Raw genomic sequence first — 26,950 nt, 5'->3', positions numbered from 1 at the left:
GTACTGACAATGAACTCACAAGAGGAAGAGTTAGTGATAAGTGTAGTAGTGATGAGACATAGCACTGACTAATAAAAGACAACAGAACATAGTTGAATTATGGGTAAGGTAGGTGGTGAAATTAAGGCGATTAAAAACTGCAAAATAATGTGTATTTTAGAATTATAGAAGAACACAAAAAGGCCCGGGTTCGATTCCCTGCTCAGGCATCTCTGTGTGGAGTTTGCATGTTCTGCCCGTGCATGCATGGGTTTTTTCCGGGTACTCCGGTTTCCTCCCACATTCCAAAAACATGCTAGGTTAATTGGCGACTCCAAATTGTCCATAGGTATGAATGTGAGTGTGAATGGTTGTTTGTCTATATGTGCCCTGTGATTGGCTGGCGACCAGTCCAGGGTGTACCCCGCCTCTCGCCTGAAGACAGCTGGGATAGGCTCCAGCATACCCGCGACCCTCGTGAGAATAAGCGGTAGAAAATGCGTTGGCAGGGGGTGCAACTAATTCCAACAGGTGTTCCAATTTCTGGAGAACGTGCTACCTCCTCTGTGTGCATAAAAACAGTGTTCGGAACACACTGTAGTACTGAAGAAAGTCATTTTTTTGCGACAAAAATGGCAATAAAAAGGGAATTAACAATGGAAGACAGACGGTAGCGTATATTGATGAATAAATCATCAATCGGCATAAATGGAGTATGTTCTTTTGAGTGTACAAGAACCGAGGAATACATTTTGGCAAATATTTTCATTGAAAAGCAAATAATTCGATTACCGGGACTTTTGAAAATTGAGTTTTGACTGGACTAGTATATAAAAACACCAGAGGTTTGCGCACATTTCTACATGCTGGTAGCATCTGCCCACACACACACACACACACACACACACATATTCCCTACAGACTCACATCAACCTGCTAAATACTCAACAATAGCATCCTGCACACAAACACCCTGGTGTTAAGACAAGCAAAGCGTCCCAGGTCAGGTGCTTCCCTAATCAGCCGCTTTATGTAACAGAGCAACAGGTCATGTGTGAGGAGCACCTTGAACCCTTTGCTTGTCGTTTACCCAGATTGCGTCATGGAGACCCTAGCGGCCAAGAGGAGAGGGAAGGTTGAACAGGTGACTCGCTATGAAGTACCCATGCTTATTGCTGCGACAGCTGTGTTTACACAGTGGCTGATAGAGTCCAATTGAGGAATGTTTGGACACTTGTGACCTTTTTTTTCTTCTTGCAAGAAAGAAGGAAGAACTTGCAAGAAAAATCGAGGGAAAGTTCTTGGAGGTCGTTTTCCCAGCTTTCCTGGAATCCGTTCTTGCAGAGAAATGCGTCTAATACGTTCATTTATTTATTTATTTATTTGAGGCAACCCACCACAAATAAATATGAGATTTTCTTAGATTTCTCGCTACCGGTTCACCCTTGTCCAAAAATTATCCAAAACCACAAAAACCAACAAATGCAATTGGAATCCAAAACACGTGCAAAAGACAAATTCCACAAATGCCAATAAGACACACAAACACAACTGCTTGAGAGAAATGCTGCAAGGTCACTAAAGAAAACAGAAGTTAGCCTGGCTACCAGGGTAGCCAGACCTACACTGACACTAGTTCGGGGAATAATTTTGTGAAATATGATGACATTTTAAAAAAAATCACACGGGTCCGGCAAACTTATTTTAACTCATGCAGTTGTTTCGAACATTTGTTGCATTTCTTTCTGATCCTGCAGTTTATGTGATTGTAATGTTTTTCATTTGCAGTATTGTCTCTTTGCATTCGCATTGTTTTGGATCATATCTGTATCTTCTAATGCAGTATTTTTCAACCTTTTTTGAGCCACGGCACGTTTGTTACGTCGGAAAAATTTTGCGGCACACCAATAACCAACATTAATTGCTTCTATCAGCTTTTTCCCGATTACGGACTCCCCACAGCAGATTCTTTTGATACGCATACTAATTTAACCAACAATGTTACACTACCTCTCACGTGCATTGGAGGAATGAGGCAATCAGCTACGTGTTGCCACGCGGACAAATATAATACACCAATGACACGCGACAATGACATAATATTTGCTGAAAATTATTAATACATGTTAATTTAAAAAGTAATATTGAATAATTTGTGGCGGCACAGTGGTCGAGTGGTTAGCGCGCAGACCTCACAGCTAGGAGACCAGGGTTCAACTTCATGAACTCGGCCATCTCTGTGTGGAGTTTGCATGTTCTCCCCGTGCATGCGTGGATTTTCTCCGGGTACTCCGGTTTCCTCCCACATTCCAAAAAAAACATGCTAGGTTCATTGGCGACTCCAAATTGTCCATAGGTATGAATGTGAGTGTGAATGGTTGTTTGTCTATATGTGCCCTGTGATTGGCTGGCGACCAGTCCAGGGTGTACCCCGCCTCTCACCCGAAGACAGCTGGGATAGGCTCCAGCACCCCCTCCCGCGACCCTTGTGAGGAAAAGCGGTAGAAAATGAATGAATGAATATTGAATAATTCCTCATGGCACAGTTGTTGAAAATCACTGTTCTAATGTATAGTGTTTATTTCTAGAATGTGTAAAAAAAAAAAAAAAAAGCGAGCGCTGTGGACCATAATTGTCCCCCTTGCCGCAATTTGGAGACCCCTTGCTTTATGAGGTCTGCAGAAAGGGCTGCAGGCAAACAAGGCAGACAGAAGTGTGTGACGTGGGACTTGAGGGGCCAAAGGGGGGGGGGGGGGCACATGAAGTCAACTACTAGCAAACATGATAAGAAGTCATCTTCAACATGTTGACACTCTCCACTGGAAGTGTGTGTCAAAGCTGTGGAGATATCAGCCTAACACAATGATACATGCATATTGTGGAAGATTAGGGAGAGTGGGCTCCACTTACTAAGTGTGTGTAGACTTACTTTTGCACTGAAGGTCCACCATGGCCTGGTACCACTCATCCTGGTCCGCCTCGTTCTCAGCGGCGACGGCGAAGCTCTCAGCCCGGGTGTAGAGCACTATCATGTGCTTGTTCTTGGAGTCCGCCCGCTTGTTAATGTTAAAGCAGGTCTCCAGCGCCACGGCTTTCTTCGGGACGGGGGCCTTGCCGCGGAATTTCTTCTCGCTCTCATAGTACTCCAAACGGGCCGGGCCGCGCTCCGAGCCCACCCGGAGCACGAAGTAACGCCGGTGCATGGACTTCTGCTTACGGAGGTAGCCGCTCTTCCGCACGTCTTCGCAGCTCGGCGTGTTTTCCCCCGGGCTCTCCATGGCCCCACGACTCGCGTTGTCCACCTCGCAGAGTGTTCCGTTCAAAGTTGTTACGGAGCTCATTCAAGCATCTCCCGGCACTCGGCGCCCTCCCTCCCGCTGCGCCACCGCCATGTGAGGAGAAGCCAGGCTGCTCTGCTGGCCTTGTTGTTTACGTGCTCCTCTTCCTCCTCCTCCTCCTCTTCTTCTTCTTCCTCCTCCTTGCAAGTTTAGCACACGCGGTGCACCCCCAACCCCTTCCACGCCACTCCACAACTGTTTACTACGAGTGGTTCCGAGCGACCTTTAATCGCATTTACTTGCACGGAAGCGAGCACTAAGACTCGTTTTAGTAAAGCGTCCGTGGGTCGAGCCGCCACTGCTCGAACCCGCTCGGCTCCGTGGCTGTGGAGCTGAGCAGCTACTGTGGACCGCCGCTGCTGTCACTCAACACTGTCCTAGTAGTAGGGGAGGGTGGATCGATCCAAATGTCGATATGATCGATACCAGGGGAGTATCTTTACCGATTGATATTAAAGTCATGAGATCGATATTTACTTATTTGAAGATATTTTAGTAGTTTTTTGTCATTTTAGTAGAACCGATAGTTAGTTTTGTTTCCAAATATGTTTATTTTTAGGAGAAAAACGCTGAAGGATTTGAATGTTTGTTTTTGTTTACTTGTTTTGCACTTCAGTATAGACTTTTCGTTCAAACCATTGTGATAAAAGGGAATAATTGTATTATTTACATTATATTTTTGTCTTCATACATCGGTAAATTGTTCACAAATCGTTCAATGTCGTTTCCCGCAGCCATTGAATGCAACAATTATTTATAAAACATGAATGCATTTACCGAGTTCTTCCTGAATATAACTGTATAATTGAATATAAACAGTTGCGGTGAGGAAAGGGAGCATTAAATCTAATAATAGCTATCCTGGTGGCGTTCTGCCTTTGCAGAGTATTCCTTTGCATGTTATGCAATGTGCATCCCAAAGTAACCTCTAGCAAGTGAGGAAATGGACAACCTGCACCCCCTGTTGGTGAAATCAATCCCTGCAGTCGTCCTGGAATGTTTACAGTATGTTTTATATGCAGGAGTAAAACTGCTTTATTGTTACAAAACAGCCCTTTCCACTTTTCCAAATGATAAAACTCAGAAGCAGATTCACTTAAGAAGCAAACAAAGTTTTATGAAGGTGAATAACAATTGTTACATGACTCCTTTATGTTTTTGTCAATGCTTTTCCTTTTTGGCAAGAAACATTTTGGTCCTGTAATAAAGAAGCACAAACATTTCAATCATGAAGTTATTGTGGAGTAAACGTTTACATTCAGTAGCATTTTAGCCCTCAAAGCTCATGCAGCCTGGCAGTGGGTTTAAAAAAAAAAAAACATATTTGAAAGCAAATGAGACACAAAAAAAAAAGACAACCGGAAACAAATGTCTTAGCTTTTCAATGCTGCACATGCATCAGGTGGCTTTAAGGCGGCGAATTTGCTTTATTACTAACTATTCATAGAAAGCCACTGAGAGTGGGTTTTTTCAATACTGATGGCAGGTTATCATTATTTTATTTTATTTATATTTTAAGCAGGGGGGAGAGAAAGCAAAGTAGCAGCAGCAGTTTGCATGTAACATGTTAAAAAAAATAAAAATTTGTTCACTCCCACTGAGGCCTGAGATGGTGTCTACTAGTTACCTCCCATAGAGACGTCAGGATTACATTCATGCATTTTATCCCCCTCTTAACACACACACACACACACACACACACACACATACACACACATAGAAGTAAACACAGACAAATAGGAGGAACCTAAGAGGAAAAGGGGGTATGCATGTCTCGCAAACCCTCCGTGAAAACACTTGAGAGGCATTAAACCGGCGACGACTTTTCCAGAGATGGAGAGGTCAGATGAAAGGGTTTCGTGACGTTGCCCGACTGGGGTAAACGTTCCCCTGAAAGACACAAGATGGCGGTGTGATAATGAGACACCGGAGTTTGGCAAACCAGTTAGCAGAGTACTCACTGTAAACGGGTTGACCGACATGGGCCGAGGGACTTTGGGCTGTGTGTCAGATGCGGGGAAGGCGGCAAAACCTGAAAGAAACCAAATTGAGGTATTTTGTATGGATCATCAATATTGTACCTTATACTGTACCTCATCAAATAGTCATAATATCTTAAGCTAAAACAGAAAAATTTGTTTATGCCAGTCAAAGCACCGCTATATAACAGAAGGGGCACTCTCCTTCAGAGTCAAGGCTCACCTCCAACCCCCCCCCCCCCAACCCCCCACCCAGAGCTGCACAAAGGCACACCACCCTCAACCAGTCCCATGCTAATAGTTACAGGCAAATGGTAAAGAATTGGATATCGGCTATACAGTAAATTCATGTATATTTGCGATTCAGCATTAATGGCCCAACAAATTTACAGATTTTTGGTTTAAATATTTTTTTTGGGTTGTAAATATTGGAAGGTCATTCATTCCAGAAGTTCACACTCTAACCAAAACATAGCTGAATCAATTTTTTCCCCATGAGAAATAATGCAAATCCAATTAATTTGTGTACGTAAACCAAAAAACTATACAAACTAACCAAGGTATATGCTAACCAAGGTACACTATGCACATAGCTTTTAAGATGACAGACTACACAAGATGACACCGCCCCCTTCCTCACCTGAAACCCTACTAAAAAACAGGAGCTTTACGGTGAAGGTGAAGGACAACAGTTACCATTAGCTTCCTGGTTGGTGGCAACCTCTTGAAACGAGGAAGGCGGTGGGAAAATCGAACTGGAGTCACCTGGAAACATGACACAAAATGATCTGCCCTTTATTTGTGCTAAGTCACCAATTTGAAAACATATACTTAAATGTTAAAATACAAAAGATTATTAAAGCTTATGATGATTCTTATGGGCGGCACGGCGGTCTAGTGGTTAGCGCGCAGACCAGGGTTCAATTCCACCCTCGGCCATCTCTGTGTGGAGTTTGCATGTTCTCCCCGTGCATGCGTGGGTACCCAGACATCTCCGGGTACTCCGGTTTCCTCCCACATTCCAAAAACATGCTAGGTTAATTGGTGACTCCAAATTGTCCATAGGTATGAATGTGAGTGTGAATGGTTGTTTGTCTATATGTGCCCTGTGATTGGCTGGCGACCAGACCAGGGTGTACCCCCGCCTCTCGCCCAAAGACAGCTGGGATAGGCTCCAGCACCCCCCGCGACCCTCGTGAGGAAAAAGTGGTCGAAAATGAATGAATGATGGATTCTTAGTGGTTAGCACGCAGACCTCACAGCTAGGAGACCAGGGTTCAATTCCACCCTCGGCCATCTCTGTGTGGAGTTTGCATGTTCTCCCCGTGCATGCGTGGGTTTTCTCCGGGTACTCCGGTTTCCTCCCACATTCCAAAAACATGCTAGGTTAATTGGCGACTCCAAATTGTCCATAGGTATGAATGTGAGTGTGAATGGTTGTTTGTCTATATGTGCCCTGTGATTGGCTGGCGACCAGACCAGGGTGTACCCCCGCCTCTCGCCCAAAGACAGCTGGGATAGGCTCCAGCACCCCCCGCGACCCTCGTGAGGAAAAAGTGGTCGAAAATGAATGAATGATGGATTCTTAGTGGTTAGCACGCAGACCTCACAGCTAGGAGACCAGGGTTCAATTCCACCCTCGGCCATCTCTGTGTGGAGTTTGCATGTTCTCCCCGTGCATGCGTGGGTTTTCTCCGGGTACTCCGGTTTCCTCCCACATTCCAAAAACATGCTAGGTTAATTGGCGACTCCAAATTGTCCATAGGTATGAATGTGAGTGTGAATGGTTGTTTGTCTATATGTGCCCTGTGATTGGCTGGCGACCAGACCAGGGTGTACCCCCGCCTCTCGCCCAAAGACAGCTGGGATAGGCTGAAAATGAATGAATGATTCTTATGATAGTGATGCTCTAAATACACATCTTTCATAACCTTGACACTAGTGATGCTAGTGATGCTGCACATAGGGAAATCTGACCTGAACACCACATGACTAATATTTATCTTATGATGATCATGTCAAGCAACACCTCTCTTTTGTGATGGCACGAGCCTTTCCATCCCAGGAATTCACCTATGGTGCCCCAACCTTTCTACACCCGGTGCGACACGCAGGCTGCACAGGATCGGACACCTCAGCGCATAGCTAATCGCCACCACATTCCCGCTCCCTCTTATCACCCAGGCCTAAGGGTCTGGCTTTTCCAGTAAGGAACGTCCTGTCGCTATACATTATTAATCCCACGGCCATTAGACTAAAGCTGCCTATCTCTCAATGTCCACTCTGTGTTCCACGTTTCCCTCCTGTTGCTTCCAGTTCTCTGAGCCCTCCAGCAGCATCTCCTCCACCAGCTAGACCTCCATTCTAGGAGACGCAGCAATATATTTAGTGTATATATATATGGAATGTATATAGTGGAATGCAGTCTTATCTTGGATCCCTCACTTATCACCAAATTCCATGCAAATTCCCTGATAAGCCAGGTAGGCACGCAGCATCCGTTGGTGATGGGTGGTATTATAGTTTTGGGGGTATTGTTTTATTTAGGTTTTTCTTCCATGGATTCTGTGTTATGTTCTGGTGGTTTGTATTTCTTTTATTTATTATATGTTCATAGTTTGTCAGGTTTACATGTAAATGTAATAATTAACTTTGTTCATTTACACACAGTATTAACATTTGTGAACAAGGATGAGGTGAAAGGAAGAATAGAAAACACACATTCATTCATTTTCTACCGCTTATCCTCACAAGGGTTGTGGGGGTGCTGGAGCCTATCCCAGCTGTCTTCGGGCGAGAGGCTGGGTACACCCTGGACTGGTCGCCAGCCAATCACAGGGCACATATAGACAAACAACCATTCACACTCACATTCATACCTATGGACAATTTGGAGTCGCCAATTAACCTAGCATGGTTTTGGAATGTGGGAGGAAACCGGAATACCCGGAGATGTCTGATTGTGCAGCATCGGAGAAAGTCATACACTTAAGTCCAAATCTGCGTCAAACATGGTGTGTTCAAGGTGGCAACTCCCGAATTATTCATTAATTATTACATTATTCCATCAGAAATCTACTCACAAATTCAAACAATAAACTTGAAAAATCTTCAAGATTAAAAACTTTCAATACTTCTTCCTTCTGCTTTTCGGAATTGTGATAAATTGTAAACCATTGCTGCTACATAAACAATAACAATGGATTCTAAATGAGTTTCACACCATGGCTTCTTGTTGTTTAGGTGGCAGGATATTGGCAATGGACAAAGAAAAAGGGTCTCACCTCCTGGGGGGCTGCTGAAGGGGTTACTGGGGGACAGTGCAGTAGGCTGCTGGGAGGGGGCGCTGGAGCTGAATGGGTTGGGAAAATCTGACAAACACACACACACAGGGTTAATTGACAGTGTCAGGCTACGTTACACACTAAGCAGGATAATTGAGGAGGGGGCAGCTTACTTGCAAATGTTTGTGAACCGGATGCTGTTTCCACTCCTGGGGAGCTGTTAGATTTAAAAAAAAGGTGAAAAAGTTCAATAAAAATTAATAATAATTTAATAAATAAAGTGAGTTGTGGATCCTACCTGGCAGGTGTGGAGCTGGAAGACAGCCTGCTGACAAACAGGCTGCTGTACTGAGGAGCGTCAACAGAGGGCGCTGCAAACAAGCATTTCACACTTCTTGAAAAAAAGCTAAGCATGAAATATGTGACAATCTGGCCTCCCCATCACGAGCGTAAAAAAGAATGCGGCTCCATTTTAAACAGATTAAAAAGGAGTCAAGGGGATCCTTTGAAGGCAAAAGTGCGTGATGTGGACCAAACAACAATGAGCGTAATTCAGCTTTGGCATTTGGAGGAAGGATGTTATGCAATCCAGCCGAGCTGGCTGTGACAATCTGGATCACAAACCAATCCCTCCTTAAAAAGGAACACTTTCCACTACAGCCACTATTGAGCTGTGTCCTGGTACGACTGAGAAAACAAAACATCCATACCTGTGTCAGAGAAAACGCTGTCCAGGTGGGACACTGCGGCATATCTGTCCTGGGGGTTGGTGCTCTGCTGAGGAAGAGGATTCTGACCCTGAGGGTGTTTCAGCCCTCCAAAGTCCAAGCTCAGAGATTTGGGGAAAGCCCTAAAAGGCCCCGTGGTCCCTGAGGACGACACTGCTCGACCTGCGAGCCATAAAACAAGGTGTCAACACAAAAATATCACACATGGCTACAAAGAAAATGAATTTAGTTCACTTATACGGAGTTCTAACTGGAAATAAATACCACAAATGCTCCAGTTAACTGCTAATTTTCATAGACACATTGCCATAATTATTTTAAATTAACTCTACTAAGATTAACTCTCTAAGATGGCAGTATCTATGTTTACCACCCCTGGACAGATTACATATCGGTTGCTATTAAGAAGAATCAGCAGCATCTTCACTTCCTCAGTCCTTAAGAAGAACAACCTAGACAAGGGGTCACCAACGCTGTGCCCGCGGGCGCGCATGTGGATCACTTAAGGCGCCCGCGAGGCATCTTCTAAATATAGCACTGGTCACAAATTATCATTGTTATTTTGTGCTTTAAATTTTGAATCAGCATTGCTTACATTAATGTCATTCATTCATTCATTTTTGGCGGTCGGGTGGTTAGCACGCAGACCTCACAGCTAGGAGACCAGGGTTCAATTCCACCCTCGGCCATCTCTGTGTGGAGTTTGCATGTTCTCCCCGTGCATGTGTGGGTTTTCTCCGGGTACTCCGGTTTCCTCCCACATTCCAAAAACATGCTAGGTTAATTGGCGACTCCAAATTGTCCATAGGTATGAATGTGAGTGTGAATGGTTGTTTGTCTATATGTGCCCTGTGATTGGCTGGCGACCAGTCTAGGGTGTACCCCGCCTCTCGCCCAAAGACAGCTGGGATAGGCTCCAGCACCCCCCGCGACCCTCGTTAGGAAAAGCGGTAGAAAATGAATGAATAAATGATCATGTGGTCAAAGAGCAACATTTTCCTTTCCACTTTTTCATGAACTCCACATCATTAAAGTTAAAGACATTTTAAATAAACACCCGATTTTAATTAGAGCATGTACTGTACTAGTACTGCACTAGAACTAGTATACATGCTATCTAACATCATGCTCATGCTTTCATACCAGGAGCAAATTGAGTTTTGAATGAAATAAAGTTTGTTGTTTTGCTACTTTACAAGCTTCTAACACATAAACACCATTGCAACATTTAAATGATAAAAAGCAAATTGCAAGTTGTGCCAATAGCAGCCATTAGACCACACAGCATGCTAGCAGCAGTTAGCCGACAAATAACAGACAATCTGCATAGAAAAAGTGTTGTTTAGCGACCCTTGCGTGTAGATAAGAGCTGTATTTGCGAACATACTTCAACTTGCATGCTTGTGTGGTGCCCTACATATTTATTTTAAGTCCTTCTACGCCGACGTCGTGTGAAATATTAGCAGCCCGCTGCTGACCGCAAGCAGCAGCCGCAGTCTCCTAAAAATAGCCAACGCTAACACGTAACACTGGCAAGCTGACGTGCATGTGTGGGATAGATGGAGCAAAGTGGGGGCAGGGGGCAGGGGGCAGGGGTCTTACCTAAAGTGAAGTGGTTTTTGAAAGAGCTACTTGCTACAAGATGAGGAGACAGACAGGATATTAGACTTTTGATCTGACAGGACAAAGAGACAAGGATGCAAGGAGGCAGGAAGGATGCACACCTGAAGGCCGCGGGAGGGCGGGGAAGGAAGGGCCGTGGTTTTGACCCCCCGGGGCTGACGACAGTGAACCGGGGCGCTGTCTCTCAATGCCGCACATGTTGTGGTCTACAAGAGAAGGGTAAGAAGCTTCTCATGAAGTTGACAAGCTTGGTATGATATACCTTTCAGAGAGGCGTCTCGGAAGCTTTGGGAGCGTGAGGGCCGAGACGTGAACACGTCAGTCCGGACGTCGGCAGGCGAGGTGACCGGGGCTCGATCCCACGGCACCATCTGGGACTGCAAAGTATAGAAAAAGACGGGTCGCAGCTGATCGCATCTCCAGCACGCTTGCTTGCCAGTTAGCATCTCACCAGCGTCCTAGCGGGTCTGGTAGTGGGGGGCAGGCTATGAGCGGGGGGCTGCCCGACTAAAGGACCATGAGCAAGGACGGCCTGGACCCCCGGACTCCAAGGACCCTCCATGTCTCTGCGGTTTTTCATTTTGGAAAAATGCCTGGAAGAGAATGAGAGTCCTCCATTTAGCTGGGGTCAAAGTTCATGTGAGCACTTCACTGACTAACATCAAGACTTCTAATCAAACACGTCACCATTTCTTCTTTTCGTATTTGTCCTGCAGGAATTCTTTGAACTTCTGTGAGTCCTTCATGTCAGAGCAGCCGTCTGTCTTGGGATCGAACACGCACAGCCAAGTCCTCCTGCCCACCTGGAAAAAGAACCATCATGCATCATAAAAACAGCTACTCACATACACAAAACATATGCTGACCACTCATGACATATCTAATTCAGCTACTGTTAATAAAGTCAATAGTCCAGCTCGGAGACCAGGGTTCAATTCCACCCTCGGCCATCTTTGTGTGGAGTTTCCATGTTCTCCCCGTACATGCGTGGGTTTTCTCCGGGTACTCCGGTTTCATCCCACATTCCAAAAACATGCTAGGTTAATTGGCGACTCCAAATTGTCCATAGGTATGAATGTGAGTGTGAATGGTTGTTTGTCTATATGTGCCCTGTGATTGGCTGGCGACCAGTCCAGGGTGTACCCCGCCTCTCGCCCGAAGACAGCTGGGATAGGCTCCAGCACCCCCCGCGACCCTCGTGAGGAAAAGAGGTAGAAAATTAATGAATGAATGAGATTTAGACCTTTAGGAGATTCTGTGCTTAATTTAATAGAGGTGTTAATTGGAGCATTTAAGGTAGTCCTTTCATTTCACGCGTAATTCATGCACACACACACACACACATCCTGGCAAGCAATCTAATAAAAAGCACTCCAACTAAAAGCTTTAACGCAACACATCAGCCATTATCCTGAGAGGGTGGAGGTTTGTTTGTGTCGTTCCAGACGCCAGAATGTGAGCATTAAACCTAAACTCACGAAATCAGAATTCATGAATCGAACTCACCTCGTTGCCATGGTTTTGGAGGAATTCCACTTCCTGCTGGGAGAATGTCGTCATGGAGATTGACTTAACTCTATGAGGAGGGTTGAGGCCTCTCCTGAGATTGATGGTTTCAAACAAAAACAGAAAAGCGTGTGTCGGCATCACTGGTCAAGAAGAGGACACAAGTAAGTTTAAAAGGTGGGCGTGGAAAATATCACACAAGTGTGTTAAGTTTGTGACACCATCATCCATGCTAAAAACACGAGTGTTGGACATGTGCGAGATTGGGCAATAACAACAACAGAGTGGTCCAAGCCGCCTTGCCTTCCTGTGGAGTGCTGGGACTGAACATGCAAACACACACCCACGCCCACACACACGCGCGCGCGCGCACACACACACACACTCATAAACACATACTGGAGAGGAGCCTGGTGGAAAGAGAAAAAGAAACAAACCTGCAGCAAATGACTCTTTTAAATGACTGTGGAGAGATAGAGCGTGTCATAAGCACATTGCAGGATCAGCATGATTAAATGGTCCACATAAAGGTGTCATGGTGGTGCATGGTGCAGTCTCAGGGCCTGCCTGCGTCCACTTTGCTCCACTATGTCCACTCTGCTACAAATAACAAAAAACAACAACTCACAGCATTCCGGAGCACGACGTGCACACGAAGCTGCCCACGGTCACGTCCGTATAAGTCACCCCGGGCTGGTTGCACTCGAAGCAGTGTTTGTTTACTCCGGACTGGCCCAGCTCGCGGACCTTACGGGCGCAGATCTCCTGGTTGTCCCGGTGCTTACGGTTCGACATCGTGGATCCGACCGTGCCTGGCGTGGGTGGTCCGCTCCGTGTCCGGGCTCGGGCTCTCCTCCTCCGCCTCCCACACGGGCCACTTCACGGCCGCATTGTGGAGGACGCTGCTCTGCTGCTTCGCCCTGCTGTGACAGGCTGCACCGAGGCAAATTAGACGGAAGCCGCGCCACACATACCGGAAATACACACAAAATAAAAGCCCAAGACAGGATGTGCTTCAAAACGGCGTATTGTTACCCATTCATTCAATTAACAATCTGACATTTGATTATTTTGTGACACGTCACGCGGAAGTACATCACAAGATTGCAGTCGCACAATTCAACATGTCTGAAAAGGAGTAGGGAGAAGCAGTTTATTCAATCCTAATTCAATACAACAATATCTACCAATTTTCATTTAAATATAGAATAAAGATATGTAATAGTCAGAAAACTGATCTAGTCTATTCGTTTCAACACTTACTGTACTGATATTATGAATGTTTTTAGTGTTCATGTGTACAAATGTTTTGAATTTAATTTGAAAAAAATATATTGGAGGTTCTTGTTTTAACGGTCAAAAGGACATCAATGAAATAATTAAAAAGCAACGTCGTAGTTGGTTTTAGACAGCAGAGGGAGCTCTATCTCTTGCTAACATGCATCAGGCTGAGCAACCATAATTGGTGTCCAGCACATCACTGCCTATCATAGCACGTATGCCCAGACACCTTCCAAGCACGCCCCCTAGTGGCTGTAGAACTAGAAAACAACAAACAAGCTTCGTTTTCGTGTGTTGACATGAACAACAATATTTATGTGACTCATCAGGGTGACATTCAACCTTTGAAGGTGTGTGTGGCTTTCTTTGTGTTGCTTTTGCAAACAAGTGGGGCTGTGTTGTGTTGTGTGTGTGTGTAAGAAGAAAAACAGGTTGCGAGACAAGAAAACACACCCAGTGTAGTATGTGTTGCACCGAAACTCACTCCTTCAAGTGGAATACACAAACGACAAGCTCATTAAGCAACGATTTGATCAGTTATATTTTAGAACATTTAAAGACATTGAATGCTACCCCGGAAGAGACGCTTGGCTCCGCCAGAGTGCAAGTGAGTCGTTTAGGAACTCCACAATCTTCTCTACAGGGAGACTCGGCGCAGCTTTTCGAGCAATACGCGGAATTTATTCTTATTTCCTCTTTTTTTTTACCCGGAAAAGATGCCGATGACGTGCCAAACGTGTGCAAAGCTCCATCATACAGACTAGGAACACATCAAAAGTCAAAGACCCTGGACACGAAAGATGACAAAGCCAGCTGAAAGTTAATTTTTTTTATCTTTAAAGTTGCTGTTGGTCTAAAACGCAGGTGATTATGACTATCAAAGTTGACTTTGAGGAATGTTTGAAAGACTCTCCTCGCTTCAGGTAAGATTATTATTTGTAAAGCTTTGATCTTATGTTTTTCTTATTTAGCTGTTACTGGCTATTACTCTAGCTAATTACCGTACCCACCATATAGAAAACCAAAGGACCGCTTTTATTTTTAGATATTCTTTATTATGTTAAAAGGCTAATCTATAAACAAAGTTATTAATATCAACATTTCAGCTTTTTCCCATGTTTGCTTCAATTTTAATTTTTGCAATTAATAAAAATGAGTGGCGGGGCAGGCTTCTCTGTGGACACCCCTGCCACAGTACCGAGGAGGTCTATATTAATTCAAATTGTCAATTGAAACTTTATTGAAAAAGATAAAAGACAAAGGGTCGAAAAGTGTGTGGAAGTAGTAATACGTGTACTAACAATTCTTACTTTTTAGTCTTGCAACATGAATAGTAACAACAGAAATAAACTGAAAGTTTAAACTTCTAGAAGAGAATGTTTTTATGAGCATGTCAGCCTCTAAAGGAAGTGTTATTGTGTCACAAGCAAGCATGCAAGCACGCCGGCAAAATAAGAGGTTTTTTGGGTGTGTCTCGCTGCTACCATTTTTTTCCACTTGGTCTGAGTCACAGTGCAGCTGATCTGGCATCTTACAAACCAGAAACGCTTCCCCATATGTTGACTATTGAAGGCATGCATAGTAAAAAGCAGGGGTGAAAAAGTTGTGAAAAATGCAACCTCTTGTTGCCAGGTCAGGTGAACAGGAAGTGAGTTGAGAGATTCAGGAAACACAAAGGAAACCTCACTTTCTCAATTTGTCTTGACAAAGGCAGCAAGAAACTATCTTTCTTGGCCCAGGTTGCTCAACTGGCGGCACTAAAAATATAGTCATCATATAATAATATAATACGAGCGTTAAGGTCACATTTTGGGGAACTGAGTATAACACATTAAATACCTTAAATACAGGTGCAGACCAATGAAAGAGAGTGCCACTAGTAGTTTACAAATGACAATACTGATATTTTTGCCAATTTTTACAATTTTATGACATACCGAATTTGGATTTTGTATTAGCTGTATGCCATAATGACAAATTAAGAGATACATTACATGTGGGGTTTGTTACATTCAAGTAAGATTTTTCTAAGGTGTATTAGTTTCACCATTTACCTTTCACGGTGGGCCGCACGGTGAATGAGTGGTTAGCATGTAGGCCACACAATCAGGTGTGTGTTTTCCCCGTGTTCTCCCCCGAGGACTGCGGTTTCCTCCCACATTCCAAAACATTGCATGTTAGGTTAATTGGTGACATAGGTATGAATGTGAGTGTGAATGGTTGTTTGTCTATATGTGCTATGACTGGCCACCAGTCCGGGATATCCCGACTTTCACCCAAAAACAGCTGGGATAGGCTCCAGCATACTCCCGCAACCCGAGTGAGGATAAGCGGCATAGAAAATATATGGATGTTTAAATTTTGCTGAATATGAGAAACTAAATATATACTCAACAAGAAGACAATAAGACAAAAGGAACCTATTTGAGCTAAAAAATTACATAGTACATTCCTGAAATATTCCTGTGTGTAGTATAATATTCATTCATTCATTCATTTTCTACCGCTTTTCCTCACGAGGGTCGCGGGGGGTGCTGGAGCCTATCCCAGCTGTCTTCGGGCGAGAGGCGGGGTACACCCTGGACTGGTCGCCAGCCAATCACAGGGCATATATAGACAAACAACCATTCACACTCACATTCATACCTATGGACAATTTGGAGTGGCCAATTAACCTAGCATGTTTTTGGAATGTGGGAGGAAACCGGAGTACCCGGAGAAAACCCACGCATGCACGGGGAGAACATGCAAACTCCACACAGAGATGGCCGAGGGTGGGAATTGAAGGTCTGCGCACTAACCACCAGACCGCCGTGCCGCTGTAGTATAATAATGATGATAATAATTGTATTAATTGGTGCCTTTAATAAATAAATACACACACATGCTTACTGTATACGCAAATATACAGTGATATATTTACGTACACAACAATATTAACAGTGCAAGTAAAAATAAGCATACCATTTCAAATTCTCTATTTAAAAGGACACTTTTGCAGTTATGAGATATAAGAATTTCACTTTCAAACTATTGAAATAAATTAACTTTTCAAAGATGCAGCGGTATTACATTTCATGTTGACCTGTGTGTTGTTTCAGGGCTGAAATCGAGGCCGTCCAAGTGAGCGTGGGCGAACTAGAAACACGGTTAGACAAGGTGAGAGCGGTGCATAACGAGCCACATGTTCTACTTCCCTCCATTGTGCGCGCGCACACACACACACACACACACACACCAGCGAGTAGTGTTTTTTGACGGAAAGCAAGAAGTCACAGCAGGTGATGCTTCTCCATTGCGCGGTCAGGTCTTTCAGCTCTTTCACACACTAGCTAGAATTTCTAAGTGCAGAGGTAGACTAATGAGTAGATGAAGGCTCTCAAGCCTTTTTAAAATGTTGCTGTCCAAACAAAGATATTGGAGCCAGAATTATTAGTCTCGATGGAAGTATAAAAAATACAGTAATACAGTACACTTGCAACATCTAATTAGGATCAACATATGTGCTTTTCCAAAGTTCCTAACATTTTGCTTTTCTCCTGTGTCGTCTCGTAGCTGGTGAAACAATGCCAGGCCATGCTGGAGGCCGGCCGCGTCTACTACCAGACCAGCAAGAGCTTTGTGAGCGGTCTGCAAGGTCTTGGACACCACTGCTCTGGGGACACCATGATGCAGGTCATTGTTAATGAATGCAGAAACAATGACTCAGCGTATTGTTGGTTATTGTGTATTATTATTGTAAGATTATGTAACTATACAGTGGGTATGTTCGTACTTATTCTCAAATTTGATGTAGTAATAATGTTACAGTGGACCGAGATAGAGCCGACTTAGGCAGATTTTACTGTACATCTCTTATTAGTTGCTGCTTTACAGCATCCTTGGGATCTGGCATTTCTTGCTTGTAAAACCGCTTGACAATGATTTGACTTTTACAACTCTTCTCGGAGGATAAACTGTTTTGTATGGCCCCTTGCTAGGCCTGTTAGAGCTCTTAGCTGTAGCCAAGCAGGCAACTTGGATTCAATATAGATTAATTATAACTAATAATTGTGTTTTTTTTAATAACAGGAGTGTTTGCAGACGTTTTCCGAAAAGCTGTCCCTCATGTTAGACGCCCAAGGGGTGAGTTTGTGGTCCTCTGGTGACTCGTTAGCCGCATGTGCTCAAACAAGACCGCCGCACGTGACCTTTGACATTCTAACCCTGCAGGAAGTGATTGATGTCACACAGAAGTCTGTCAAAATGAAGCTCCAGAACTTTGTGAAAGAGTGAGTGCACGCTCTTAGACCTTCCACCGAGACCAAGCAAACTACGCAAACACCCATCTTTTTTTTTTTTCTTTCTCTAGAGACGTGCGTCGCTTCAAGGACGCACGCAAGGAGTTTGAGCGCAGCAGCGAATCCCTGGAAGGGGCGCTGGCGAGGAACGCTCAGGCCCCCCGCGGGAAGTCTCATGAGGTGGAGGAAGCCAACAACGCACTCCTCAACGCTCGCAAGGCCTTCCGCTCCGGCGCCTTGGACTATGTCCTGGAGGTGAGGAAGACACCAGATCATCAGGAATGTTTCTAAGAATAAATCCAACCTTTTCCTTGTGGTTTCAGATAAACATCATAGAGGCCAAAAAGAAGACGGAACTCTTAATGGCTGTGAGCTGACTTGAAACCTCCTCCTCATAATAATACCTCAAGATGCACTCATACATACTCTCATCCTGTCAGATGTTGTCACTGATGGATGCTCAGGCCCAGCTGTTCCAAAATGGCCACCAGTCTCTGGCACAACTCGACCAGTATCGCCAAAAATTGACTGAAGAGGTAAAATGTTTGCATAAAATGTATATACTCAAAGTGAATATGATAATATTGTATGTATTACACCATTCCAATGCCTGGAGCAAGATATGGTGGTGGTGGTAGGAGGGGAAACATGAATTCCAACATATACTGTGATATTCCGAAACTGACATTGGGCCGCATGACACTTTTCCAACATGATAAACAGTCCGAACACACCTCCAACATAAATATGATGGAGCACCTGTGAGGCATCCTGAAGCAGATGGGAGGAAGTTGGAGGAGGACAAGATGTCTAACATCCACTAGTGATGTTATCATGGAGGAGTGGAAGAGGATTCTAGTAACAATCTGCCACCCACCAGCCATGCTTGACTGTAGAACAAACACAATTATCTTGCTACTAAAGTATATCCGAGCTTACTGTTCCATATGGTCTCTTAACAAAATTGCTTAGCTAATTAGTCCTGCAGCTACAAGCGGGGCATACGTGTGTGTGGATGACATCACACGGACAGTGTGACAGGAAATGGTGAACAAAACAGGAAATATTTCACATGGCTTTGTCAGTGTGTGTCTTAAGGCAGGAAATGAAGCTGTCAGTGGAGTCAAGCGTGATATAGAATGTAATAAACATGTTGAAACGGGAAGGAGAAGAAGCAGACGTTATAAGCTTTGTCTTATAATAATAATAATATAGGAATATTAATGATGGGTTAGATTTATACAACACCTTTCAAAATACCAACAGCGCTTCAAGTTAAAGCCATTATTTAGTAATATTTATTTGGTTCCCAATATTTCCAATGCCCCCCAAATGTATTCTAAAATCATATTTAGTTTACTTTGATTTCAAGTACATAAAACTATTTTAGTTCTAATTCACATACTTAAAACTACATCAAAATGTGTAACCTATAATGATTATTTGGACCACTCCCCCCCTCCCATGTAATGCAATGGACTATTCCATGTTACTGTGCATGTTCAGATTGATTCAGGAAGACGGTAGAAAAATAAAGTTGTTGGCTCAGTTTGTAAAAAAAAAAAAAAATGAAGCACAGTTGCCACAGCGCAGCTGGGAAGAGGAGAAGGCAAGAGGAAAACAAAACAGATACCGAATATTTTTCTACATTCACAAGCAGCAGCACTGGTGTCAGCGTCAGCCGCGGAGAGTGCAGTAGTCGTAGAAATGAAGCTGAGAGTGACAAAGATGGGATTATTAAAGCAATAAATCATATTAAAATGTATATACACCATTGTGGGCGACCCAGTGGGTAAAGTGTCTTGCCCAGGGACACAACAACAGAGACTGAAATTGTGGAAGTGAACCACCAACCAACCAGTTTCTGGATTACCTGCCGTACCTCCTGAACCACTGCCAGAATCTTTTGTATTACATTCAAATAAAATAAATAGAAAATAAATAGATTCATGTTACTCTTGTGCAACCATATTTCCTCTCTGACAAAATAATCACAATATTGACCTTTTGCGGTGTCCACAGCACAAGCAGTTTGTCCTAAACTCGGCACGAGAGAAGCGGGACATGGAGCAAAGACACGCGGCCATCAAGAAAAAGGTTCACAACTTGTACTTTTAAAGAAAAACATGTCAGAAAACTAAGATTCAAGCTCATTGAAATGTTTTTAGGATGTCTCCTACGACGACTCCATTATGGACTTCAATCCTGATGCCACTGACGGGGTGGCCATGGAGGGCTACCTCTACAAGAGGGCCAGCAATGCCTTCAAGACCTGGAGCAGGTGCTGCTCTCGCCCAGAAGAAGACTTTTTGTGGCTAATGATCTCATTTTCCCCTCACTCAGGCGTTGGTTCTCCATTCAGAAAAATCAGCTGGTATATCAGAAGAAATTTAAGGTAAATTGTGTCAGATTTTATGAGCAGAAACGTTGCAGGGGCAAGATGGTCGTTATATTTGAAGGTGTTGTGTCTCACAGGAGCAGCCCACAGTGGTGGTGGACGACTTGCGTCTCTGCACGGTCAAGCCCAGCCCTGACAGTGAGCGCCGCTTCTGTTTTGAAGTGGTCTCGCCATCCAAGTGAGTTTGAACAATAGTACACGTGGTGATGACCCACTGAACGCACCACAATGTGTTTGTAGGAGCTGTCTGTTGCAGGCCGATTCTGACAGGCAGCAGCAGGCGTGGATGAGAGCGGTCCAGAACAGCATCGCCTCAGCCTTTCAGGAGCACAGAGACGACGAGCACAGTCCGGTAAGAAAACACACACACACTCTTTTACCGAACCGCCTCATCGTGACATTGTGTTCTTTGTGGCAGCGACACCGCAGCGACTCCATGTCGATGAGCTACCAAAGTGGGGGTGGTGTAGCCAGTAAGGAGAACGAGGGCTTCAAGGCCCTGGAGGAGGTTCAGAACATTGCCGGGAACAGAGAGTGCTGCGACTGCGGAACACCAGGTCCGGATTGGGCTTCCATCAATCTGGGAATCACACTCTGCATTGTGTGTTCAGGAATACACAGGTACACACAGTACAAGTATTGGATTACAGTATATCTTATCACGAGACAATACTATGGAGATAGTAAGGTTTTATAGCTAATTTAGATTTTTATGTTGGAAAACTGCCATTGCTTCTCAATGTCATAGTACATGATGGACTCCATCTTTCCACTCAATGAACCACAGCTCCCCAGCACTTGCAGTACTCTTGCAGCCCAGACCATAACACTACTTCCACCGCCATGCTTGACTGTAGGCAAGACACAGTTATCTTGCTACTTACTTGTGTTTCCAGCCATTGAGAATAAAAGAAATATAAATCTATACTCCAATCAATATGTACACTGACTAATCTAAAGTATAGCCAAGTTTTCTTTTTGTAGTATTGTCCCTTGACGAGCTATACTGGAATAAAATACTTGAAATACATACTGCATACAAACACACACATACTAAATGTCAGTCTGAGTTGACATGATCTTGTTCAGGAGCCTAGGGGTCCATTTCTCCAAAGTGCGGTCCCTCACTTTGGACTCTTGGGAGCCAGAACTCATTAAGGTTAGATTCTCTCATCATCACTGTGGAAAAAAAACACAGGAGGCAAGAATGCATGGACTGATTTCTCATTGTCTCATGTAGCTGATGTGTGAATTAGGCAACAGCGTCATCAACAGGATCTATGAGGCGCGCATTGATGAGATTACCTTAAAGAAGCCACTTCCTTCCAGTCCCAGGTACACACACACACACACACACACACACACGGCTCTCCGCGACTGCATCCAACAAATCTTATTGTAGATTGTACTGACTGAACAATGTGAAGCTACAAAAGTGCAATAAAATGGAGAGCTGTGACACATACAAGCGTATTCTCATGACCCGCAGATACTCCATTGTACTCATTGTACTACTTTCCAGTAGTATAAAGAAAGTGCTATCCTATCATCTTAGAGGTCTCAGCAGGCTCCGAGCAACATTGCTGGAAAGCCTGATCAGGGACAAAACAGATTAAAATACATTCAATTTAATTTTGGCTCAGATTCTCTGCACAGTGTCCTCCACACATGATTAGATAACAACTTCCTCTCACAAAGAACAGGAAGTGCAGAAGGTACATGAGCAAGAAGCTTTATGTTGCGACGCCACGCCCTAACTGACTTTCTTCCTGTGCTGCTTTTTGTCTTACATGAGTGCACCTTAAATATGTCTGTCCTTGTATGTGACTCAAGGGGGGACAAGGAGACGTGGATTAAATCCAAGTACGTGGAGAAGAAGTTCATCCAGAAGTTTCCAGAGACCGCCCAGAACCCCTCGCAGACACACAACAGCTGCAAGAGAAATCGGGCGGCCACACAAGACCGCAATGTACCAAGACCGCCGCTCAAACCCAAACCAGACCGAGCAACCCTGCCTCGTTCTGCAGGTACCATGAGAAGTGATAGGTGGCGCTGTGACATGTCCACTTCATCATTTGTGCTCTCTTTTCAATGACAGGCCTAAGTGACATCCAAAAGAACAGCGCAGTCTCGCCTAAAGGTCAACACACACACACACACACACACACAGATGCCAATCAAGTACATTCAAACAAAAAGTAAACAACTTCCAACCTTAGATTTGAACGACCAAGAGGAGGATCTAAGTATACTTCATCCGGGGGCGCTACTGTACCGCTCGGCCGCCCTGCAGAACTTCCCCCTCATGGCAGACGCGTTGGCTCATGGCGCCAACGTCAACTGGGTCAAGGCGGCAGAGGAATCCCGCACGCCACTCATAGAAGCTGTTTCAGTGGTAACGTGACATTGCTCCAGAACCACAATGAAGACTTTTGTGTTTGAAATTTTTATATATTTTTTTTATGCTCCACAAACAGAACGCATTGGCGGCCTGCGAGTTCCTGCTACAGAACGGCGCTGATGTCAACCAGGCAGACAGCAATGGGAGAGGGCCGCTTCATCATGCCACCATACTGGGCCACACCGGGTACACATGAACACAGACTTTGTCCACTCACACCGTGTTTAGACCAGGGTTGTTCAAATTCATATTTTTACCTGGCAAAACACAATCCAAAGTACATTTTTCAAAAACTTAGTAGTATTGACTGTTTTTCTCCGGGTACTCCGGTTTCCTTCCACATTCTAAGAACATGCTAGGTTAATTGGTGACTCCAAATTGTCCATAGGTATGAATGTGAGTGTGAATGGTTGTTTGTCTATATGTGCCCTGTGATTGGCTGGCGACCAGTCCAGGGTGTACCCCGCCTCACGCCTGAAGACAGCTGGGATAGGCTCCAGCACCCCCGCGACCCTCGTGAGGAAAAGCGGTAGAAAATGAATGAATGAATGATGCTTTGTTTCTTTTTTTTAATTTTTATTTATTTTTAGAGTGCGCCAGGAACAAATAAAAGTCCCAAGTCCCACTTTGGACAGCTCTGGTTTCCACTGACAAGACTTTTGTGTGCAAAACCTCAGGTTGGTGTGTCTCTTCCTGAAGCGAGGGGCAGACTACAATGCCAGAGACAACAACCAGAAAGACCCCATCACCATTGCAGTGGACAGCGCCAACGCAGACATTGTCACTTTGTGAGCATCAATTGACCTATGATTTAAAAAAAAAAAAAGGTTTTCATGACTTTGTCTTTGTTTTCAGGCTGCGCATCGCCAAGATGAACAGGGAGATGCAGGAGATGGACGGGGCACTTGGAAAATCAGGTCTCGTAAAGGGGCAGGCAACTGGGAGCAGTGGGACAGGAAGTGGGCAGGGCCAAAGCAGGAAAAGCCTGCAGGATTTAAAGACTCACATAAGCAGCTGGGCTCTCGGAGGCCAAAATGCCAAAATTAGTTGATAAGACAAATGTTACAATTAATCAGGCTCGAACTCACAGAAGTGGGCTTGTTTTTTTTTTTTTTTGCTCTACTGGTTTTACAGTATAGCTTTATTTGTCTACTATGCAGAATAATGCTGTCTCATTTGAGATTAACCAAAAGGGAAAACGGCTTCATTCCAGTTATGCTGTTGTGTTCCCAGTGAAGATACACCATCTTCCATTGCCACAAACCATTCTTCCAAATTTCACTTTCTATTTCATATGATGCACAAATACTGTCAACACAAAGGAGGTGATCTAGTAACATGTCAAAGATATAAAAAGATTTACTCACCAGAAATCAATTCCCTCCTCCTCAGTCAGCCATTGTGGACTTAACGACGTAGCCTTGTTGCTCGGATCAACCAATCAGGACTGGGGGGCCTGCAAGCTAGCTCTTGAGAGGTGAATCAGAAGTCTGATTGGCAGGGGCCAACACTCCTGATTCTGAAGGCCCTGGGCAGATTAACATATGATATGGTAACACATAGAAGCTGATATATGATTGGACAAAAAAAAAAAAACGAAGAAAAAAAAACTGCAGTATAAAATGAAGATAATGTAATGTAATGCAATGGAACAAATACTACAGTTTCAGTTTGACATGCAGGCCACCAAATTAAGGCCTCACTAGTTAATATGTTGTTACTTCACGCTCGCACTTGTGTCGCAGCCTTTGAGGAACTGCAGTCAGGCTTGTGTTACGCTTCCTGTACCTGCTTTGTGCACAAACATGAGGCCTTTGTGTTTGTTCTTGTGTTTGTGCCACCCACCCACCCCTGCTGGTCAGCGTTTGACTTGCTGTGTCTTTGTGTGTTCCTTGCACTCCTGAGACAAGGAGGTGATCTCACCTGCTGCAAACTATCAGGTAAAGTGCATGTGCATGTTTTTTCATGTCATTTTTTCCATGCTTGCCTGCCCGCTTCCTGCTTTCAGGCATCCCAGAAATTGATGAAAATGACTTATTATTACATCTTATGTATTTAATTCAGCCCTTGGTGGACGTTTTTAATAGTCAAAACGACTTATCGCTGACTTTGTGGTATTTTCTACACACTGGTGGCCCCCACTATTTCCTCTGCTCCTCTTTGCTTCTGTTTTAGATCCAACAGCGCCCTTTGGCGGACTAATGCAGTACTGCACCGCTGTCAAGGCTTTTTTTCTTTGTGGCATCCAGCGACCTTTGAAGCTCACGTGTTGCTCTCTTTGGGTTCTCCAGGTGATGAGACCTACCATCACATCTTCAGAGACTTCTCCCACATGGCCTCTAACAACCCAGAGAAGCTGAAACGTCGCAGTGCAGATGGCAACTTCTGAAACTGTAAAAAAAAAAAAAAAACCTCATATGCGGCCTTGTCATGTGACACTCACTCGGGCGCTCAGCTGACTTTGGAGGGGATCAACCGCTCAACAGTCAAGTCTTTGTGTGCACAACAATGGAGTCCAAAATGAGATTGGCATGACGTGTCTTCAATTCTGCTTGTTTTCAAGTCTGTTTTTTTTTCTCTCCCATTTCTGTTGCTATAGGAATAACAAATTTAAATCATATCTATTTTGTCAAAAATACTTCTTCACCACAGAACCCGAAATAAAGACTTCATTTTGAAAAATAGACTGGACGGTGAGTTTGGTGCTTCCCTTGCTAGTCAAATAATCTAAACTGTACAGCAAAATGGCACAAAAATATCTTTGTTTTAATCAATAGGACGTACAAAACATCAGATTTCATATTGAATATAAGACATGAATCACACTGGGTATTCCTCCATTTAACGTTAACTTAGGTTCAATAGCCTTTTTCCACCAAATGAACTTTTCTCATTAATCTGTCCTCGGAATGTTGGTGGAAAAGGCCTGCGACCTTCGTGAGGATAAGCGGTATAGAAAATAGATGGATGGATGGGAAGTGTGGAATTCAAGGGAATGTCAGGGGGAATTTAGAGGGTTTTAAAAAAGCTGTACGTTTTAGTGTTGGAAATGGTTTCAATCGGTTGAGAAGTGTGAAAGTTATTTTTAAGAACAAAAGGTAATGCTACAGAAAATGTGGGAATTTGGGGGGAAATGTTTAATTTTTGGCATGTAGAAAACTGTTGGCCTGAATGTTTTAACAATGGGATGGTTTCAATGGGTTGAGAAATGGAAAACTGAAAAATGCCATTCATTTGAAGGGGAATTTGGAGGTCAGGAATATGTCAAATTACGAGCATGCCAGGAATATTTGGAATGTTAAAAATAGATAGACTTAATGATTTGAATGAGCTGAAAGTTGTGGTGTGGAAATGGTTTGAATTGCTTGAGAAAGCGGGAATCATACTGAATGTGAAAATGTCCCAGTCGGAATGTTTTGATGCTGGAATGGTTTGAAAGGTGTAAAAAAAAAAGAAAAAAAGTAGAATTCCCGGGAAAATCTGGAATTTTTTGAACGTCAAAAATAGAAAGTCTGAATGTTTTAACTGAGCTGAAGGTTTGAGAAATGTGAACGCTGTAAGACTTCTTAATATGAAAGGGAAGGGGTGCTACGGAAAATATGGTATTCCAGGAAAAGTAGGGAATTTTCAAAATGTGGAAAAATGCCAGTCCACATGTTCTGATTGCTTCTACCTGACAGAGGAGATCCCAGCAGTCCCACGCAGTCGGAATATTTTGATGCTGGAATGGTTTGAAAGGTGTAAAAAAAAATGTACAGCAAAATGACACAAAAATATCTTTGTTTTAATCAATAGGACGTACAAAACATCAGATTTCATATTGAATATAAGACATGAATCACACTGGGTATTCCTCCATTTAACGTTAACTTAGGTTCAATAGCCTTTTTCCACCAAATGAACTTTTCTCATTAATCTGTCCTCGGAATGTTGGTGGAAAAGGCCTGCGACCTTCGTGAGGATAAGCGGTATAGAAAATAGATGGATGGATGGGAAGTGTGGAATTCAAGGGAATGTCAGGGGGAATTTAGAGGGTTTTAAAAAAGCTGTACGTTTTAGTGTTGGAAATGGTTTCAATCGGTTGAGAAGTGTGAAAGTTATTTTTAAGAACAAAAGGTAATGCTACAGAAAATGTGGGAATTTGGGGGGAAAT

The 26,950-nt window shown here is 43.8% G+C and overlaps 3 protein-coding genes across 11 annotated transcripts in view; 1 reads left to right on the top strand and 2 right to left on the bottom strand.

Annotated features, from left to right (window-relative positions):
- si:ch73-335l21.1 (insulin receptor substrate 1-B) overlaps window positions 1–3,674 on the bottom strand; it is a 40,171-nt gene extending 36,497 nt beyond the window's left edge. Inside the window, exon 1 of the mRNA XM_058067867.1 lies at window positions 2,909–3,674. Within this exon, the coding sequence (XP_057923850.1) occupies window positions 2,909–3,320 (412 nt within the window). The 5' untranslated portion in view covers window positions 3,321–3,674. The remainder of the gene's footprint in view (window positions 1–2,908) is intronic.
- Window positions 3,675–4,408: 734 nt separating this feature from the next.
- On the bottom strand, window positions 4,409–13,385 carry agfg2 (ArfGAP with FG repeats 2). Of its 4 annotated transcripts, XM_058068025.1 has the most exons (15): window positions 13,066–13,205; window positions 12,875–12,900; window positions 12,438–12,531; window positions 11,619–11,734; window positions 11,383–11,524; window positions 11,194–11,308; window positions 11,033–11,137; window positions 10,911–10,943; window positions 9,291–9,470; window positions 8,879–8,951; window positions 8,754–8,797; window positions 8,581–8,667; window positions 5,993–6,061; window positions 5,279–5,349; window positions 4,409–5,207 (listed from the first exon to the last, which is right to left on the bottom strand). In XM_058068025.1, exons 3-15 carry the CDS (start codon window positions 12,489–12,491, stop codon window positions 5,160–5,162), a joined length of 1,137 nt encoding a protein of 378 aa, XP_057924008.1. In that variant the 5' UTR covers window positions 12,492–12,531; window positions 12,875–12,900; window positions 13,066–13,205; the 3' UTR covers window positions 4,409–5,159. The 4 variants fall into 4 exon arrangements, with proteins under 4 accessions (XP_057924008.1, XP_057924004.1, XP_057924006.1 ...); XM_058068021.1 differs by lacking the exon at window positions 12,875–12,900 and having other exon boundaries at window positions 13,066–13,385; XM_058068023.1 differs by lacking the exon at window positions 13,066–13,205 and having other exon boundaries at window positions 12,875–13,059.
- A 758-nt stretch (window positions 13,386–14,143) lies between these two features.
- acap1 (ArfGAP with coiled-coil, ankyrin repeat and PH domains 1) lies at window positions 14,144–26,414 on the top strand. 6 transcript variants are annotated; one of them, XR_009129080.1, is made up of 23 exons: window positions 14,148–14,325; window positions 14,435–14,641; window positions 16,820–16,877; window positions 17,274–17,393; window positions 17,790–17,843; window positions 17,931–17,989; window positions 18,070–18,253; window positions 18,322–18,366; window positions 18,439–18,534; window positions 20,021–20,095; window positions 20,167–20,279; window positions 20,342–20,393; window positions 20,474–20,574; window positions 20,637–21,017; window positions 21,486–21,555; window positions 21,637–21,731; window positions 22,230–22,423; window positions 22,489–22,536; window positions 22,616–22,791; window positions 22,874–22,983; window positions 23,475–23,585; window positions 23,653–24,737; window positions 25,089–26,408. XR_009129080.1 is itself a non-coding variant. In XM_058067938.1 (23 exons), the coding sequence occupies exons 1-23, from the start codon at window positions 14,589–14,591 to the stop codon at window positions 25,184–25,186; spliced, it is 2,283 nt and encodes a 760-aa protein (XP_057923921.1). In that variant the 5' UTR covers window positions 14,152–14,588; the 3' UTR covers window positions 25,187–26,404. The 6 variants fall into 6 exon arrangements, 2 of the variants coding, with proteins under 2 accessions (XP_057923920.1, XP_057923921.1); XM_058067938.1 differs by having other exon boundaries at window positions 14,152–14,641; window positions 20,637–20,748; window positions 20,815–21,017; ... (1 more) ...; window positions 23,653–23,714; window positions 25,089–26,404; XR_009129082.1 differs by having other exon boundaries at window positions 14,155–14,641; window positions 20,637–20,748; window positions 20,815–21,017; window positions 25,089–26,403.
- The last annotated feature ends 536 nt before the right edge of the window (window positions 26,415–26,950 follow it).

This window comes from Doryrhamphus excisus, chromosome 3, assembly GCF_030265055.1.
Source record: "Doryrhamphus excisus isolate RoL2022-K1 chromosome 3, RoL_Dexc_1.0, whole genome shotgun sequence".
Lineage (NCBI taxonomy): Eukaryota > Metazoa > Chordata > Actinopteri > Syngnathiformes > Syngnathidae > Doryrhamphus > Doryrhamphus excisus.
The sequence above is the reverse complement of the archived record's forward strand: the minus strand, read 5'-3'. Positions and strand labels throughout refer to the sequence as shown.